This window comes from Pelophylax lessonae (genome assembly GCF_965119305.1).
Source record: "Pelophylax lessonae genome assembly, chromosome: 1".
Taxonomy (NCBI): Eukaryota; Metazoa; Chordata; class Amphibia; order Anura; family Ranidae; genus Pelophylax; species Pelophylax lessonae.
The window spans coordinates 122,227,842-122,246,565 of NC_138768.1; the positions used below are offsets into that span (position 1 = coordinate 122,227,842).

General features: G+C 47.1%; 1 protein-coding gene across 1 annotated transcript in view; it reads right to left on the reverse strand.

Moving 5' to 3' along the window:
- IPO11 (importin 11) overlaps positions 1–18,724 on the reverse strand; it is a 926,630-nt gene that overhangs the window by 834,936 nt on the left and 72,970 nt on the right. Inside the window, exon 3 of the mRNA XM_082270245.1 lies at positions 1,612–1,684. Within this exon, the coding sequence (XP_082126371.1) occupies positions 1,612–1,684 (73 nt within the window). The remainder of the gene's footprint in view (positions 1–1,611; positions 1,685–18,724) is intronic.

The following is an 18,724-nucleotide window of genomic DNA, read 5'->3' on the forward strand; positions in this document are numbered from 1 at the left end:
CAAACACCTAAGTGACCCAGGGAAGGGGACCCCGCAAACACACACACAGCGCCGCAGCGCATGTACAAGCGAACCCCGTAGGGATCGCAGCAGGGGGTCACACAAGGCACAGACACGGGGAACACACAGCAACCAGGACTGCCACCCCACACAGAGGCCCCACACAGAAGCACTTACCTGCACCCGATGGCGTGGGGAGCCTCACAGAACGGAAAGCCGCTGTCCTCATCGGACAGGGAATGCCGTTTGCTAGGGACATTGCACTGCTGAGCCGCAGATGAGTCCGGTGAGGTAGCCACCTCACAGCTGCATCCCTGCAGCGAACAGGGATGGGTCGTTCATAGTGCCAGGGCGAACCATAGCTGAACGCTCAATGGCGGGCTGGGGGTCCATCTGACCATCTGTGCCCTGGAGACCCAGGGCGGCCAGTCCGAATCCCAGCACCGCATGATCATCTTCGTCCGAAGAGTCGACTAAAAACTAAAGCTGATCAAATAAACAGCTAGTAAAGAAAGAAAAAACTGACATTTTTCAATAAAATCAAATAAAAAGGAAGATAGGCTGAGACCAAAGCCCCAGCACAGGGAAAGCCTAACTACTCCTGATGCTAGGCAAATTAAAACTGAGTTGGGAGTGGACACTGCAGGGGGGTATTGACCAGATGGGACAGCCCCCAGGGGTGTATACATGCAAATGCCTTTTGTTTTTAACTAAGTCTATATGCCTAGCTACTCCTGCGGAGCAGATGACATTACCCAATAGTGACTGTCGGACGACTGTCGGAGGGCGCAAGAGAAAAGGTATTTTGAAGCATAATTTTATACAAATATTACACTATGTAGTACAGCTTGGTAGAACAGAGGGGCTGGCAGCAATCCTTCCTTGACTTTTCTGCCAGTAATTGCGTCAAAAGAGGAGGGGCAGGGAAGATATCGCTCTCACAGAAGCTGACAGGGGGAGAGAGAGAGGCAGGTAACCTGACCAGGGCATCATGGATCAACAGCCATGTTTATCATGGTTCGTTTACATAGGGGGACGCAGGAACTGGCAAGGTCAATCAGGTTTTTTACAGAATAGAAAGGGACAGATTAATTAGACAGCACAAGCACTATGCTGTTTAACTTACTATCAGGGAACAAGATCTCTATTTTTTTTTTTTTTTTTTTTTTTAGGGTTAAAACCCCTTTAATAAAAGCTGCAGGCTTTAAAAAATTGAAAATAAAATTTTAAATTACTTTTACATGGTACAGATTATATGCAATTTGTATATACTTTAACTGAAAGACAAAACGAAAATGATAAAACACTATATTCCCATCTCTTACGCTATACAATTAGCTAGAGCACAGAAGCAAATAGCATTTTGTATGCCCCCCTGCTAGTCCGGAACTTACTAAAAAGAATATAAAAGAATTAAGCAATTGTTTTTTTAAAGAATAAATAGAAGCTGACACCACTTTACTGATCGTATGAAAGAGGACTCCCGACCTGCACTGTTTATCTATTTCATTTTCAAAGTGTTTATTTAGATGGAAAATAGCACAATTCCATTCCCATAGGGACAGCAATAGAAGATGTAAGCGACTCATCAGTATTCAATTCTGCACTAACCTGATTTACTGGCTCATTGAAGTTGGTGATGAGTCCCACTCGCAGTGCTGATTTCTCCACCTCTGAAAGAGCACTGTGGAATCAGGGGAAAAAAAGAAAAACAACACTCAAAATCAAACAAGTTTGGAAAGTGTCATTTTTAATAACTCAATAATAAAGCAGGAGATTTTTTAAAAATTGTTGCTATCACTAAACATACATATAACCGCTGGATAAGATTACCTGCATCCTTTCAATACAATTCCAGCATCTGATACCCTCACAAACGATGGTCACCCACACTTACAAATATGCTAAAGAAAATACAATTGACTGCCCGATCCTGGAAGACCCCGTTGCTTAGTTTTGAGGCGGTCAAAAACCGTATGAACGAAAAATTGACAGCAATAGTCTCCGACTCCCATGATAAAGGTGTGGGACCCCTGGATCTCGAATCTCGAATGTTGCCCCTTTCAGGTTTCAGACCACTCTTCTTTCCCTTTAATGCCCCCCAGTCGCTCGCCCCACAGGGCCCGTTCTCCCTTCCTTTTCCCCATCCTCTCTTTAGTCTTCTTCTATTGTCGTCTGTTTGTCTCCTTTTCTCATTCCTTCTTTCCTCTCATTTTCCTTTGTCTCTTTGTGCCGCTTTCTCCTCTGGCTCGGTACTTTAACCACTTAAGCCCCAGAAGATTTTATCCCCTTCCTGACCAGGGGGTATTTTGCGATTCGGCACTGCGTGATTTTAACGGACAATTGGGCGGTCGTGCGACGCTGTACCAACACGAATTGGACGTCCTTTTTTTCCCACAGACAGAGCTTTCTTTTGGTGGTATTTGATCACCCGTGCGATTTTTTGATCATGCGCTATAAACAAGAAAAAGAGCACAATTTTGCAAAAATAACAATATTTTTCACATTTTTTTATATGAAATTCCCCCCCAAAAAAAATGTAAATATCAAATTTTTTTTAAATTTTTGGCCAATTTGTTTTCCGATACCCATGTATGGTAAAAAAAAATCACAATAAGCGAATTTTGATTGGTTTGCGCAAAAGTTATTGCGTTTACTAAGGGAAAGATTTTTGTCTTTTTGTTGTTTTTTTTTTTTAACGCGTAATGGCGGCGATCTGTGATTTTTTTTTGCGGTACTGCGACATTGCGGCGGACAGATCGGGCCCTTGACTGACATTTTTGACACTTTTGGGGGTACCAGTGACATTACTACAGTAATCAGTGCTATACATATGCACGGTTACTGTAAAAATGACACTGGGAGGGAAGGGGTTAACTTTATTGGAGAGGGAGGGGTTAAGTGTGTCCCTAGGGGCGTGTTTCTAACTGTCATTGGATGTGGCTAGTGGTGTAACAGCACAGGTCAACGGTCCTCCATAGCAGGACCGAGTGATCTGTGCTTTTACACCGGGGAGAATGACAGGCGGCTTTGTTTACATTAGCCACCTGCCTTTCTCCCTCTCTACCCGACGATCGCAAGTGACCGGCGGACATCGGGTCCGTCGGTCACACGTGCCGGCTTCATCGGGTACGAGCGGGGGCGCGCCTCCGGCGGCGCGCGCTCGCCCCCTATTCGCTCCCAGGCTAGTGACGTACCGGTACGTCACTTTGCCTGGGAGGGGCTGACCGCCGCCGTATATAGTCGGGCGGCGGTCGGCAAGTGGTTAAGACCATGCCTACATTTGCTCAATGGAACGCTCTAGGATTTCTTCTCCTGTTGTTTTTATTGCACTATATACAACTAGGGGGGACTTTTGGTACCCGTCTTAACAACTTTTTGCTGATAAACTTTATGTAGTCTACAATTTTTTAAGTTAGTCTTATGCCCTATGTTTATATCTTGTTTTGCTGCTACCTGTTTCATATGTTCCATTTTTTCGTATTGTACGCAAGTGCCTTGCTTTGATGTATGTTTATGCCTTTTCTTAAATAAAAACTTTTGTACAAGAAAATACAATGGACAATTCCAGGAAACGCAAAATAATCATACATCGTGAATAGGAAGATAACCAGATTGTGGGCTTTTTTTTGTTCAGGAGGGCTAGGCAGTTAGAGGATCTGTAGTATCTGTGAAAGTATTGTTATCTTTGAAAGCCCAAGGTCACTTTTCCAGAGCTGAAAAAAAAAAAAATGCTGACCTTGCTGCAATATTCATTCCCTCTCTGGCGCGGTTCTTGAAGACTCACCTGAGGTCAGTAATGATCTTTGGATCACCCAGCGCCAGAGAAGCCCATAGGCATGCAACTAATGCCTAAAGTAGAACTGCAGAAATGCCTTGGATATTCAAATATTCAGCAGTAAAAAGAAGCAGTGAAGCCACTGAAGTTGGGTCCAGGCAGTCTATTCTTAACCTTTTCCTGTGCACTTGTTCTTTGTTGCTTGCTAACAACTCACTGCTGGCAGGGGAGGTTGAGCTACGGAGTTAAAGTGAAAGCAAAACGAATGCTTCTGCTGCAAACTTACTGCATATGTAAATCTGCTGCAATTACTCCACAATGGGTGCAGCAACAGAAGTCAGTGAGCACCTGTTTTATAATGCATTTACTGCTTACAAAAGAAAATGCAAATATTTCAAATTTACATAGCTAGACCAAAGTTCTGCCTTAAGAACCTAGACTTTATTTAAAAAGGCCTTCTGTTGACACTTTTCGGTTTCAAATTGAAAATGAGGGGTTCTGTTGAAACCAAACTACGGTCAGGTAGACCAACTAAGATTTCAGCCACAACTGCCAGGAAAATTGTTCAGGATGCAAAGAAAAACCCACAAATAACTTCAGGTGAAATACAGGACTCTCTGAAAACATGTGGTGTGGCTGTTTCAAGATGCACAATAAGGAGGCACATGAAGAAAGATGGGCTGCATGGTCGAGTCCCCAGAAGAAAGCCAGTACTACGCAAATGCCACAAAGTATCCCGCTTACAATACACCAAACAGCACAGAGACAAGCCTCAAACCTTCTGGCACAAAGTCATTTAGAGTGATGAGACTAAAATTTAGCTTTTTGACCACAACCATAAATGCTACATTTGGAGAGGAGTCAACAAGGCCTATGATGAAAGGTACACCATTCCTACTGTGAAACACGGAGGTGGATCACTGATGTTTTGGGGATGTGTGAGCTACAAAAGGCACAGGACATTTGATCAGAATTGATGGCAAGATGAATGCAGTATGTTCTCAAAAAATGCTGGAGGAAAATTTGCCTTCACCAGCCCGGAAGCTGCGCATGGGATGTACTTGGACATTACAACATGACAATGATCCTAAACACAAGGCCAAGTCGACCTGTCGTTGGCTATAACAGAATAAAGTGAAGGTTCTGGAGTAGCCATCTCAGTCTCCTGACCTCAATATCATTGAGCCACTCTGGGGAGATCTCAAAACGTGCAGTTCATGCAAGACAGCCCAAGAATTTACAGGAACTGAAGGCTTTTTGCCAGGAAGAATGGGCAGCTTTACCATCTGAGAAGATAAAGAGCCTCATCCACAAATACTACAAAAGACTTCAAGCTGTCATCATTGATGTTAAAGAGGGCAATACACGGTATTAAGAACGGGGTATGTAAACTTATGAGCACAACTATATATATATATATATATATAGTGGGGATTTAGCTGGGTGGCGGGTATGGATGACCCCTTGAGGGGGTTTGTTACACAGGGAGATAGCCGAGAAGTGGTTGCAAACAGTTTGGTTTATTCATGCAATTTTCTTCACCAGACTGCAAGCGTCAAAAACATCAAAATAAAATAAAACACAAAATAAATCCTTGCCACTGTGGGCGGCTACCTTCTCACATACAGGAACCTACCTACGGAGTCTGTCTCCAACCTACTGTTGGGCAAACTTTGCTGATCCTACAGCAGACACTCAATAGTCCATGTTTTCTCTTCAAACAACAAATGTCCATTGAACATGTCCCTCTACTCTTCACATAGAACACATTCCTTTGTTCGTCTCTTCACATAGCAACCATTCCTTTGCTTGTCTCTTCACATAACAAACAGTTCATTTATTTCTTTTCACATAGAAATAGTCCAGACCTCACCTTGAGTAGTCTTCACACTTTTTACCCTCCTCAGCGCACATCACTTCAGGAGGTCTTCTCCCATGCTCACACAGCGTCGGGAGGAACACATCTGACTGTCCTCCTCTACCCACAGGGCGTCAGGAGGCAGCAATCCTTCTCCCATGCCCACACGGCGTCGGGAGGCACACATCTGACTGTCCTCTCCCCAGCTCACACAGCGTCAGGAGGCAGCAATCCTTCTCCCAGGCTTCACACAGCGTCGGGAGGCACACATCTGACTGTCCTCCTCTCCCCAGCTCACACAGCGTCAGGAGGCAGCAATCCTTAGACTTCCTTTGGACAAATTATAGAGGCCTTAACTTCCTCATTCCGAACAGCTGAAGGCCTTTCAACTTCCTTAAGCCGTCCTGGCTACCTTTGCAGCCGACACCCTATAGTAATTGGTGAATTTTCTAAACCCGGTGGAAATGTTTCTCCTGTCTGTGACTACATCCACAGATTTACCTGACTTCTTGTCACAATATATATATATATATATATATATATATATATATATATATATATATATATATACATACATATATACACACACACACACACACACACACACACACACACACACATATACAGTGGGGATCGAAAGTTTGGGCACCCTAGGTAAATATTTGTATTAATGTGCATAAAGAAGCCATGGAATGATGGAAAAATCTCCAAAATGCATCAAATTACAGATTAGACATTCTTGTAATATGTCAACAAACCATCATTGACACTTTCAAAATTACAGAAAACAAAAAATGGCATCTGCAAAAGTATGGGCACCCTGCAGAATTTATAGCATGCACTGCCCCCTTTGCAAGGCTGAGACCTGCCAGTGTCATGGATTGTTCTCAATCATCGTCTGGGAAGACCAGGTGATGTCAATCTCAAAGGTTTTAAATGCCCAGACTCATCTGACCTTGCCCCAACAATCAGCACCATGGGATCTTCTAAGCAGTTGTCTAGAAAACTGAAACTGAAAATAGTTGACGCTCACAAAGCTGGAGAAGGCTATAAGAAGAAAGCAAAGCATTTTCAGCTGTCAATATCCTCTGTTCGAAATGTAATTAAGAAATGGCAGTCATCAGGAACAGTGGAAGTTAAAGCAAGATCTGGAAGACCAAGAAAAGTATCAGACAGAACAGCTAACAGGATTGTGAGAAAAACAATTCAAAACCCACGTTTGACTACACAATCCCTCCAGAAAGATCTGGCAGACACTGGAGTTGTGGTACACTATTCCACTATAAAGAGATACTTGCACAAATATAGTCTTCATGGAAGAGTCATCAGAAGAAAACCTCTTCTACGTCCTCACCACAAAAATCAGCGTTTGAACTTTGCAAATGAACATATAGACAAGCCTGATGCATTTTGGAAACAAGTTCTGTGGGCCGATGAGGTTACAATTTAACTTTTTGGCCCGGAATGAGCAAAGGTACGTTTGGAGAAGAAGGGGCACAGAATTTAATGAAAAGAACCTCTGTCCAACTGTTAAGCATGGGGGTGGATCAATCATTCTTTGGGGTTGTATTGCAGCCAGTGGCACAGGGAACATCTCACGAGTAGAAGGAAAATGGATTCAATAAAATTTCAGCAAATTTTGGATGGTAACTTGATGCCATCTGTGAAAAAGCTGAAGTTAAAGAGAGGATGGCTTCTACAAATGGATAATGATCCTAAACACACCTCGAAATCCATGGGGGATTACATCAAGAGGCGTAAACTGAAGGTTTTGCCATGGCCTTCACAATCTCCTGACCTCAACATATTTGAAAATCTATGGATAGACCTTAACCACTTAAGCCCCGGAGGATTTGGCTGCTAAAGGACCAGGGGTTTTTTTGCGATTTTTTACTGCGTGACTTTAATGGACAATTGCGCGGTCGTGCGACGCTGTACCTAAACGAATTTGACGTCCTTTTTTTCCCCACAAACAGAGCTTTCTTTTGGTGGTATTTGATCACCTGTGCGATTTTTTGATCACGCGCTATAAACAAAAAAATAACAATATTTTTCACATTTTTTTTATATGAAATTCCCCAAAAAAATGTAAAAATCAAAATTTTTTAACATTTTTCGGCCAATTTGTTTTATGCTACCTATGTTTGGTAAAAAAAAAAATCGCAAAAAGCATATTTTGATCGGTTTGCACAAAAGTTATCGCGTTTACTAACAAAGGGAAAGATTTTTGTCATTTTTGGTGGTTTTTTTTTTAACGCGTAATGGCGGCGATCTGCGATTTTATTTTCGGTACTGCGACATACAGATCGGACCCTTGACTGACATTTTTGACACTATTGGGGGTACCAGTGACATTACTGCAGTAATCAGTGCTATACATATGCACTGTTACTGCAAAAATGACACTGGCAGGGAAGGGGTTAACTTTATTGGACAGGGAGGGGTTAAGTGTGTCCTAGGGGCGTGATTCTAACTGTGCAGGGACATTCCTATTGGTGTAAAAGCAAAGATCAACCGTTCTACATAGTAGAACGGACAGATCTTCACTTTTACACAGGGAGAACTGACAGGCAGCTTGTTTACACAAGCCGCTCTGTCTTTCTCCCTTCACAGGAGCGATCGCAGTGTGACTGGCGGACATAGAGTCCGCCGGTCACACGCACTGACTTGTCTGTGAACGAGCCGCGGCGGGCGCGCGCCCGCCCGCAATAGGCTCGCAAGTCAGTGACAGGCGAGTGACGTACCGATACGTCACTCTGCCTGGCCGGGGCTGACCGCCGCAGTATATAGTCGTGCGGCGGTCGGCAACCGGTTAAAAGAGCAGTGCGTGACAGACAGCCCAGAAATCTCAAAGAACTGGAAGAATGGGCAAGGATACCTCAAACAAGAATTGAAAGACTCTTGGCTGGCTACAAAAAGCATTTACAAGCTGTGATACTTGCCAAAGGGGGCAGTACAAGATATTAACTCTGCAGGGTGCCCAAACTTTTGCAGACGCAATTTTTTTGTTTTCTGTTATTTTGAAAGTGTAAATGATGGAAATAAAATCTAACTTTTGTTGACTTATTATAAGAATGTCTAATCTGAAAATTTGATGCCTTTTGGAAATTTTTCCAACTTTCCTTGGCTTCTTTATGCACATTAATACAAATTTTTACCTGGGGTGCCCAAACTTTCGATCCCCACTGTGTGTATATTATATATATATATATAATTAAAGGAACACTTTAAAAATCAGAGTATAGCATCAAGTCAGGTAAACTCCTGGGATATTGATCTGTAGCAGAGGGGGTTGTTAATCAGTTTCAGTTGCTTTGGTGTTGATGAAATTAACAGGTGCACTAGATGGGCAACAAGGAGACCACCTCCAAAAACAGGAATGGCTTCACAGGTGGAGGCCACTGAAATTTTTTTCCCCTACCCATTTTCTCTGACTGTTTTTCACTAGTTTTGCATATGGCAAGGATCAGTGTCACTACTGGTAGAATGAAGCGATACCTTGACCTCATAGAGGTTGCACAGGCAGTCCAACTCCTCCAGGATGGCAAATCAATACATGCCATTGCCAGAAGGTTTGCTGTGTCTCTCAGCTGTCTCAAGAGCATGGAAGAGATTCCAGGCAGTTCCTCTAGGAGAGCTGGACAGGGCTGAAGAAGATCCTCAACCCATAAGCAGGATCTGTATCTGCTCCATCGTGCAAGAAGGAACAGGATGAGCACTGCCCGAGCCCTACAAAATTTACCTCCAGCAGGCCACTGGTGTGAATATCTCAGACCAAACAATCAGAAGCAGACTTCATGAGGGTGGCCTGAGGGCCCAAAGTCCTCTGGTGGGCACTGTGCTCACTGCCCGGCACCGTGAAGCTCAATTGGCATTTGCCATTGAACACCAGAATAGGCAGGTCCGCCACTGGCGCCCTTCGCTTTTCACCGATGAGAGCAAGTTCACCCTGAGCACGTGACAGACATGAAAGGGTCTGGAGAAGCTGTGCAGAACGTTATGCTGCCTGTAACATTGTTCAGCATGACCGGTTTAGTGGTGGCTAAGTGTTGGTCTGGCGAAGCATATCCATGGAGGGACGTACAGACCTCTACAAGCTAGACAATGCCACCCTGACTGCCATTAAATAATAGAAAAAATCCCGCACCATGGAGATGTAAGGGGATGAAGGGGCTGCAGCCTCCCTAGAATATAGCAAATGCTATATCTGAATGATGAGTGTATAGAGAGGTAGGGAGTTGGCGCTGCCCAATAGGGATATTGTGATGGCGTCACTATAATGGATATTCAAATAAATGGAAGGTACATAAATGTATGGTACATATACACAAAATATCAAAATTATATATAGAAATATAAAATCTCCATTTTCAAAGTACGAATAAATATAAAGTGCTTAGTGATATGAAGTGCAATAAGGGTGATGTCTGAGGTATTGTGCGAAAGATTATAGTTAGTAAATTATATGTAACCACACATATAAACACAATGACAAAATAAATATATTAGACAAAGTGACAATAGTGAATAATTATTTAATTCCATGTAAATATTGTGCTAGAAGTGTGGTGCTCACCTCATAGTTATACACATTAAAGATGATCCCCTGATGACTTCAGCGCGGCTGACGAAACGTGCGTCGGGAGCGTGAGACCGTAGAGTTCCGGTGAGGTGGAGCGCAGAGCGCGAGCGGCGTCCCATCCACCAGACCAGCTGAATACATTGTACTTCCAGGCGTTGAAATACTGCTATGATGTAAGTGCAATCTATGTTATTAAAACCCAATATATGACGGTAATACACTATTGGAGTTTCCTTTATCTTTTTTGCATTATGATGCCCGGAGATCCGGAGCTTTGTAAAGGCATTGGGGCTAAAAATCCTTTGATGTGGTGACAGCGATGAGGACAGTCTTGAGCCTGTGTGGAGATATATGCCGGTTTTGACTCCCTGTAATTAAGGGGTCATCTTCTTCTGGTAAGGAGTATATTGTCTGACCACTGGGTGGAGGTATTTGGTGGAGGTTTCCCATCAAGTCCAAGTTTGCTGAAGACACAGTCTGCAGTTTGCACTGAGCACTTTAAGGACTTTTAGCTCACCCCATTATTTATTTATTCATCCACTAATTCATGTAATTACTTATTTATGCATTTACTGAATTTGTATATTGCAAGTTTGTGATCAATCACATATGCACTATAGCACTTTACAATGAGAACCGATTGCTGAGCGCAATACTCACCTTTGTTATCAATCTTTCAAGTTTTTACGTTTATATTGCGGCTCGCAGTGTGGAAGAAATTCCCGGAAACAATTTCACATACACTTGTTCATTTATTGGAAATTCCTGTTGTCAAATAATATCTTTTTTGCACAGGTTCTTTTTGGTTAGCACCAATTTTTTACATTACACATTAAAGTGCAACGTGGTTGGGGGATACAGATAAATGTGCAGTGTACACCTATCGGGTGTAAACACTAACAGGTGAAAAAGTGATTGGTGTATATTTACAATTATATATATTTGATAACAATGTATCAAATGAACAAGGAAAAAAGTGTGCAAGTTAATAAGTGCACATTAAAAGGACTCCTGGATAAAAAGACTGCAGCAACCCTACTGCACAGGCAGTGCCACGGAGCCCAGGTTGGCCTGAGATAGCCGGCCCCCACCACCCCTTCGCCGGGGGGGGGGCGGCGCGTAGTGCCGCTCGCCTCGGGGCCAGAGCGCGGACGGAAGTGGGCCGCCTCTCTCCCGGAGCACATCGCATGTTCGTTGGGAACCCGGTGCTAAATCATTCGTAGACGACCTCATTCTGGGTCAGGGTTTCATGCGTATCAGAGCAGCTACCTCGCTGCGATCTATTAAAAGTCATCCCTTGAGCCAAGCTTTTGTCTTCCGCGACCACCGCGCGTGCGAGGATGTGCGCGGGGGGCTCGGACGTCCGTCTCCACTGCAGGGGAGCGCGGGCGTCCGACTCCCCGCTGGAGGAGCACGGGCGGCCGCCTGCCTCCCAGTCACCCCATGCTCCGCTCACGCCCCGACAGACCGGAGAGCTTGGCGCGGGAGGGGCGCGCCGCCAGGGGCCCTGGGGGGGGGGTCCAGAGTCTTCGCCTGAGGTTGAAAGGGGCCTCCCCACCCCCCACGAGCGAGCCAAGTTCGGGGGCCCCCGAAAACCCAAGGCCACTGAGCGGTAGCCCACTAAAGCCGTTAAAACCCGGTCACCCTGGCGCAGAAAGCCGGTAGCCCTGACACGGCAGCCTCAAGCTCTGGTCACCAAGCTGCCCAGGGGGCTCGGCCCGCGGGCCCCCAGCGGCGCTCTGCGCCACTCCCCACACCTTCTCCCCCTATTCTGTCCTACCCACCCCTTGTGGGCTGGTCCCTCCTGGGCTTAAGCGTCGCTGGTCAGCTTGGGGTGGTGTGGGCCAGGTGGGGGGGGTCGCAGGGTACCCAGCTTAAGGGTCCAGGGGTCATCCGGTGAGCATGGTGGAAGTGTTCAAAAAGTTTTGGGACACGACATACAACTCTGAGTCCCTGGGTGACCTGAAGTTGGAGCTCCGCATTTTACGTCGCCAGGGGTTCGGGTGACCTCCCTGAAAAAGTTGGGGTCCCTAGCTGGAAGTGGTGGGGGAGAACTGACCCTGGCCAGGGACGCCGGGAGCACCCCGCAGCCCCGGCGGCATAAACTCGTCAAACTTGCAGGGCAAAAATCTCCGGAACCGTAGGTGGCAGGGGGTTGAAACTCGGTGGGCCTGGGGTCCGTGGACCCGTCGGGTCCCGAGATCAACCTTCTGGAAGTCACCCAGGAGGCTGTGCGTCAAGGTAACCTGCTGGCTCTGTCTCTCCGGGTCCATAAAAAAAGTTAAAGTCCAGATGTTCAAAAGTTTTGGGACACTGGCCATAACTCTGGCCCCTGGGGTGATCGGAGGTTCGAGCTCTGCATTTTACGTCGCCAGGGGGGCGAGCGACCTCCCTGAAAATTCAGGGGTCCCTAGCTGGAAGTGGCGTGGAGAACTGACCCTGGACGCGGGAGTGCCCGGTGGCCAGGGACGCCGCGAGCAGTCATCGGCGGGAGCACCTCGCAGCCCCGGTGGCAAAAACTCGAACTTATAGGGCAAAAATCTCCGGAACCGTGGGTGGCAGGGGGTTGAAACTCGGTGGGCCGGGGTTTTCGGAAACCCCTCTAGGTCTGGTGAAAGTTTGGGGTCTCTGGGAGCAACGGGCGGGGAGCAGCGGCCGCCCGAAGAAGCCCTGCAAATCGGGTCACCTTGACACGGCGGCCATCAAAAGCTGGTAATCCAGCCTCGGGGACGTCGCGAGTGGCATGCCGCGATTTAGGCTTCCTGCAGCCTCGGCGGATTGAACTTGCGTTTTTTTACCGGTCGATATCTCCGGGACCGTAGGCGGCAAGGACTTGAAATTCGGTGGGCCGGGGGTCGATGACCCTTTCTAGGTCTGGTAAAAGCTTGGGGTCTCTGGGAGCAACGGGCAGGGAGCAGGCACGGCACTCCCTCTCGGGGGAGAGAACAAATAGCCCGAGAGGGAGATACTGTATACGCTGTTATTTCTTCACACAAATGTGAGTACCTTTCTTTATGTGCCTAAATAAATTTAACAAAACGGAATTACACTATATGTCCCCCCTTGTTTATTTTACACACCACACCACCGGAGCATTAACCAAGGATAGCTGAATACCGGAGAACAGCACGGTCCCTTTCCTCTCCCTCTTACTCAGAGCAACAAGGAAGTAGAGGACCCTTAGGAATTTATATCCCCATGCTGAGGTATACAGCTATAAGATATCCTGCCTAATTATCCTGTGTGGGGCTGGGCACTCTGGTGAGTGCAATCTATTACACCAATTATTTTGAGCACCTTCCTTAGAGCACGAAGAGTTTGAACACTGCTATTAGAAGATCAAGCACTTTACTATATGGACTTTCTTGATTGTTGCTGCAGTCTTTTTATCCAGGAGTCCTAATAATGTGCACTTATTAACTTTTTTCCTTGTTCATTTGATACATTGTTATCAAATATATATATTGATATCAAATATATATATATAAATTTTAAATATACACCAATCACTTTTTCACCTGTTAGTGTTTACATCCGACAGGTGAACACTGCACATTTATCTGTATCCCCCAACCACTTTGCACTTTAAAGTGTATAATTATGAGGTAAGCACCACACTTCAAGCACAATATTTATATGGAATAAAATAATTATTCACTATTGTCACTTTGTCTAATATATTTATTATGTCATTGTGTTTATATGTGTGGTTACATATAATTTACTAACTATAATCTTCCGCACAATACCACATCACCCTTATTGCACTTTATAATCACAAAGCACTTTATATTTATTCATACTGTGAATACATTGGAGATTTTATATTTCTATATATAATTTTGATATTTTATGTGTATATGTACCATACATTTATGTACCTTCCATATTGTCTGATTTGGTATCACTAACAGGTATTTTGTACCTGAGTAAAATAGGAACAAAAGGATGTAAAATTATATTTGTGTGTGTGTGTGTGTGTGTGTGTGTGTGTGTGTGTGTGTGTGTGTGTATATATATATATATATATATATATATATATATATAAATATAAATAACGGAATTTTTGTAAAATCTTACCTGTAAAATTCCTTTCTCTGAGTCCTCCGACAGTCGCCGCCCACTTCATATTCGTCACAATGGGGTTATGACCTTTGCTCCGTAGGAGTAGCTAGGCAACAGAATATGTTAGTACAAAGGCTTTTAACATATCCCACCCCCAGGGGGTGGTCCCCTCAGTCTATAACCCTCCACTTCCTGTATCCAACTCAGTTTCAGTGGAATAGCAGTAGAGTATATAACCAACAACCCCAAAAGAGGGGCGGGGGCGGCGACTGTCGGAGGACTCAGAGAAAGGAATTTTACAGGTAAGATTTTACAAAAATTCCGTTTTCTCTTACGTCCTCCGACAGTCGCCGCCCACTTCATATTCGTCACAATGGGGACGTCCCAATGCAGTGTAAACATGAGGGGTGGGAAACGCAGCCGCGCCTAAGGCAACGCCGTCTCCACATCAGAGAAAGGAACCTTACCAAAGGAAGGAAACCAGTTGGGCAATGAGAAAAAAACACTCGCTCAACAGGAGCAAGAACCCAGGGAAAAAACAAATAATCCCAAACAGCCAAGGAGCCCACAACAAGGGCTCTAGGGAACTGCCGCACTAAGAACCTTGCGGCCAAAGGAAGCATCCGCCGATGCCTGAACATCTATTTTGTAGAATTTTGTGAAAGTGTGTACGGTTGATCAAGTCGCCGCCTTACACACCTGGGCCACAGAGGCCCCATGACGACAGGCCTAAGACGTACTCAGAGATCTGGTAAAGCGCGCCTTCACAGGCACAGGGGAAACTTTCCCCTTCAAAGCATAGGCCTGTTCAATGGTCTGTCTGATCCATTTGGCGATGGCAGAAGCCGACGCCGCCATGCCCTTCCGAGGACCCACCGGAAGAAACAAACAAGGAATCCGACTTGTGAAAAGATTCAGTCGATTTAGGTAAACCCTAATCGGCCGGACAACATCCAAAGAGTGCAGCTGCACCTCTTTCGGATGTTTAGGCTTCGCGCAGAGCAAAGGCAAGACAATGTCCTCAATGAGGGGAAAGTCCGAAACCCTCTTCGGGAGAAAAGAAGGGTTAGGTCGCAAGACCACCTTGTCCAAGTGCACGACCAGATACGGAGACCAGCAGGACAAGGCTGCCAGCTCCGACACTCTACGAGCCGAGGTGATTGCCACCAAAAAGGCGACCTTCTCGGACAACAAAGACAACGAGATTTCCCTGACCCTTTCAAAAGGAGCACGCTGCAACACGGACAGAACAAGATTCAAGTCCCAAGGGGGTAGAGGGTCCCTCCTAGGAGGGAGCAGATGTCGTACCCCTTGCACAAAAGTGCTAACCAAAGAGTCAGATGCCACAGGACGTTGAAAAAGAACGGCCAACGCAGACACCTGACCCTTGATCGTAGCCAGCGCCAAACGCTGGTCAACACCCGTTTGAAGGAAGGACAACACCCTAGACACCGAATAAGTGTGAGGTGAGAACCCCCTGGACTCGCACCAGGCAAAATACGCCTTCCAAGTACGGTAATAGAGGCCAGTCCGGTGCCACAAGAATCACCGTGGTTGGTTCCGGGTGCAACCTGCGAAGGAACCTGAACAGCAATTGAATCGGTGGAAACGCATACATCAGCTGGTACTGATGCCACGGGGCAACCAAAGCGTCTGACGCGTCCGCCCGAGGATCGCGCGTCCTTGCCACGAACCGTTTCACCTTGTAGTTCAGACGAGACGCGAACAGGTCCACCTCCGGGAGACCCCACTTCGTGCACAACATCTGGAAGACATCCGGGTGGAGGGACCATTCCCCCTGGTCCAGGGTCTGACGGCTCAGATAATCCGCCAATGTGAACTGCCGATATCGCCGGGACGTGCGTCTTGGTCGAAGACAGAATGTCGGTCACTTCTCGAGCCGCTCGGGCACTCCTGGTGCCCCCTTGGTGATTGATGTAAGCCACCGTCGTGGCATTGTCCGTCTGCACTCGAACCGGACAGCCCTGTAGCCTGTCCGTCCAACGTCGAAGGCAGAGGTGTATCGCTCGCAGTTCCAGAATGTTGATCGGAAGGGAGGACTCCTCCTCCGACCAAGTACCCTGGGCAGACAGAACGCCCAGAACACCACCCCAGCCCGACAGGCTGGCGTCCGTGGTGATCACCGTCCACGAGAAAGGATGAAAGACTTGCCCCCCGACACCGACGGGGACTGGAGCCACCACAGAAGATCCCTTCTGGTCCGATGACTCAACGAGATCCGAAGATCCAGAGATAGCGGTCGCCCGTCCCATCTGGACAGAATCTCCGCTTGGAGACCCCGCGTGTGAAACTGGGCGAAGGGAATCGCCTCGAAAGCCGAGACCATCAATTCCAGACACCGCATGCACGTCCGAGTGGACGAGGACGGAGCGTCCCTGAGGGACCTGACTTCCTTCCTGAAGAGTCCTGAGTTTGTCGTCCGGTAGGAAGACCTTCGCCTGGACAGAGTCCAGAACCATTCCCAGGTAAGGGAGACGAACCGATGGGCACAGTGCTGACTTTGGAAAAGTTATCGTCCAACCAAACTCCTGCAGAGACTGCATCGTAACGGACAGAGCCTTCTCCAGACCCTGGCTGGTCGCAGACCGAACCAGAGTATCGTCCAGATACCCTAGGACAGAGATGCCCTGGGCTCTCAACAAAGCCAAAGCCGGTGCCAGCACCTTGGTGAACACCCGTGGAGCCGAGGCGAGACCAAAGGGCAACGCCACAAATTGGTAGTGATCCTCCGCTATGGCGAATCGAAGGTACCTCTGGTGACCCTCGAAATTCGGGATGTGAAGATACGCATCCTTCAAGTCGATGGAAGCCATGAACTCCCCCGGAACCAGGGCAGCCACCACCGACCGCAGAGATTCCATGCGGAACTTGCGCACCCGCACAAAGCGGTTCAGCGCCTTTAAGTCCAGAATCGGACGTACCTTGCCCTCCTTCCCGGGCACGGTGAACAGATTGGAATAAAACCCCCGAAATCTGTCCCGATGAGGCACCGGGACCACCACTCCCTGAGCCCTCAGGTCCTGCACCGCTAGATGCAGATCCCGCAAACGCTCCGGGGACAGTAGAAGATTTGAGGGAAAAAATCTGCGCTCCGGCCTATAGAGAAACTCGATCTTGTAGCCAGATCGAACGATTTCCTGAACCCACCTGTCCCGAATCCGGGACAGCCATGGCTGAAGGAAACCGAGCAGCCGTCCCCCCACCCCAGAGTCGGGTGAGGGCGCCCCTTCAGGCCGCACTGTTGTGGGCAGCTGAACCGGACTGGCCGGACTTTTGCTTACCAGTCCACGGCTTCTTACCAGGAGCCGTCTTAGCCTTGTGGGATTGGGGTAAGAGCGTGCTCTTACCACCCGTGATCCCCTTAATTAATGTATCTAGGCATACACCAAAAAGGCGAGAACCATCACAGGGCAGATTAGCCAAGGTCTTACGTGAAGATTGGTCCACCGACCAACACTTCAACCAAACCAAAACGGCGAGACAATACCGCCACACCAGGTACACGTGCAGCCAACGGAACCATATCCAGGTCTGCATCACACAAATACATGACACCCTGGTGGATTTGATCCACCATATCCAAAGTCGCCTGGGGGGCAGAATCAGCCACCAGGACGCGATTAAGCACCTGCGTCCAGCTCGCGACAGCCTGGGCCGCCATAAGTGAAGCAAATAAAGCTTTCAGCATAGAACCCATAATAGAATAGGTATGACGGGCAAGGGACTCCGTCCGTTTGTCCGTGGCGTCCCCGAACACCGGGGTATCCTCAGCAGGAATCGCAGTGGGCTTATTCAGAACCGCTATCGCGTGATCCACCGGAGGTGGGACACACCAACGCTCATCAGTAGCAGGCGCAAAAAGATAGCGCAGCTTAAACCTACTTGGTATAGCAAAAGGCTTGCGTATACTACGCCAATGTTCCTTTTACAGCGCATTGAAAATCATCAGTGCAGGGAAATACCTGCTATGTTTTGCGTCTTTTCTGCGTCCCATAAGCCGCCAAGGCAGCAGGAGGACATGGTTCATCCTGTAAACGCAGTGTTTGCTTGATAGAAGCAACCAATTCATCCATGAGTGCAAGCTCTTCAGACGAGCCAGGGGGAGAAATATCAACCCCCTCAACCTCAGCCTCCATTTCTGACCCTACAAGGTCCAGGGAGGACGGGACCCCGAAAAGGAGACCCCAGCAAACAGCAGCCCCATCACCAACACCCTCTGAATCAGAGGAAATTGAAAACTCTGGGCCTTTTTGAGGATTGAGCAGCCATCAGCATTTGCACCTGAGTCGCAAGGCTAGCCACAATCGCAGCCAAATCCCCCCCCCCCCCCCCCCGAGGGGGAAACCGCAGTCCCCTGGCTTCCCACCAATGTGACAGGAAATTTGCTTTCCTGAGAATCCATGCCCCAAAATGAGTAAAA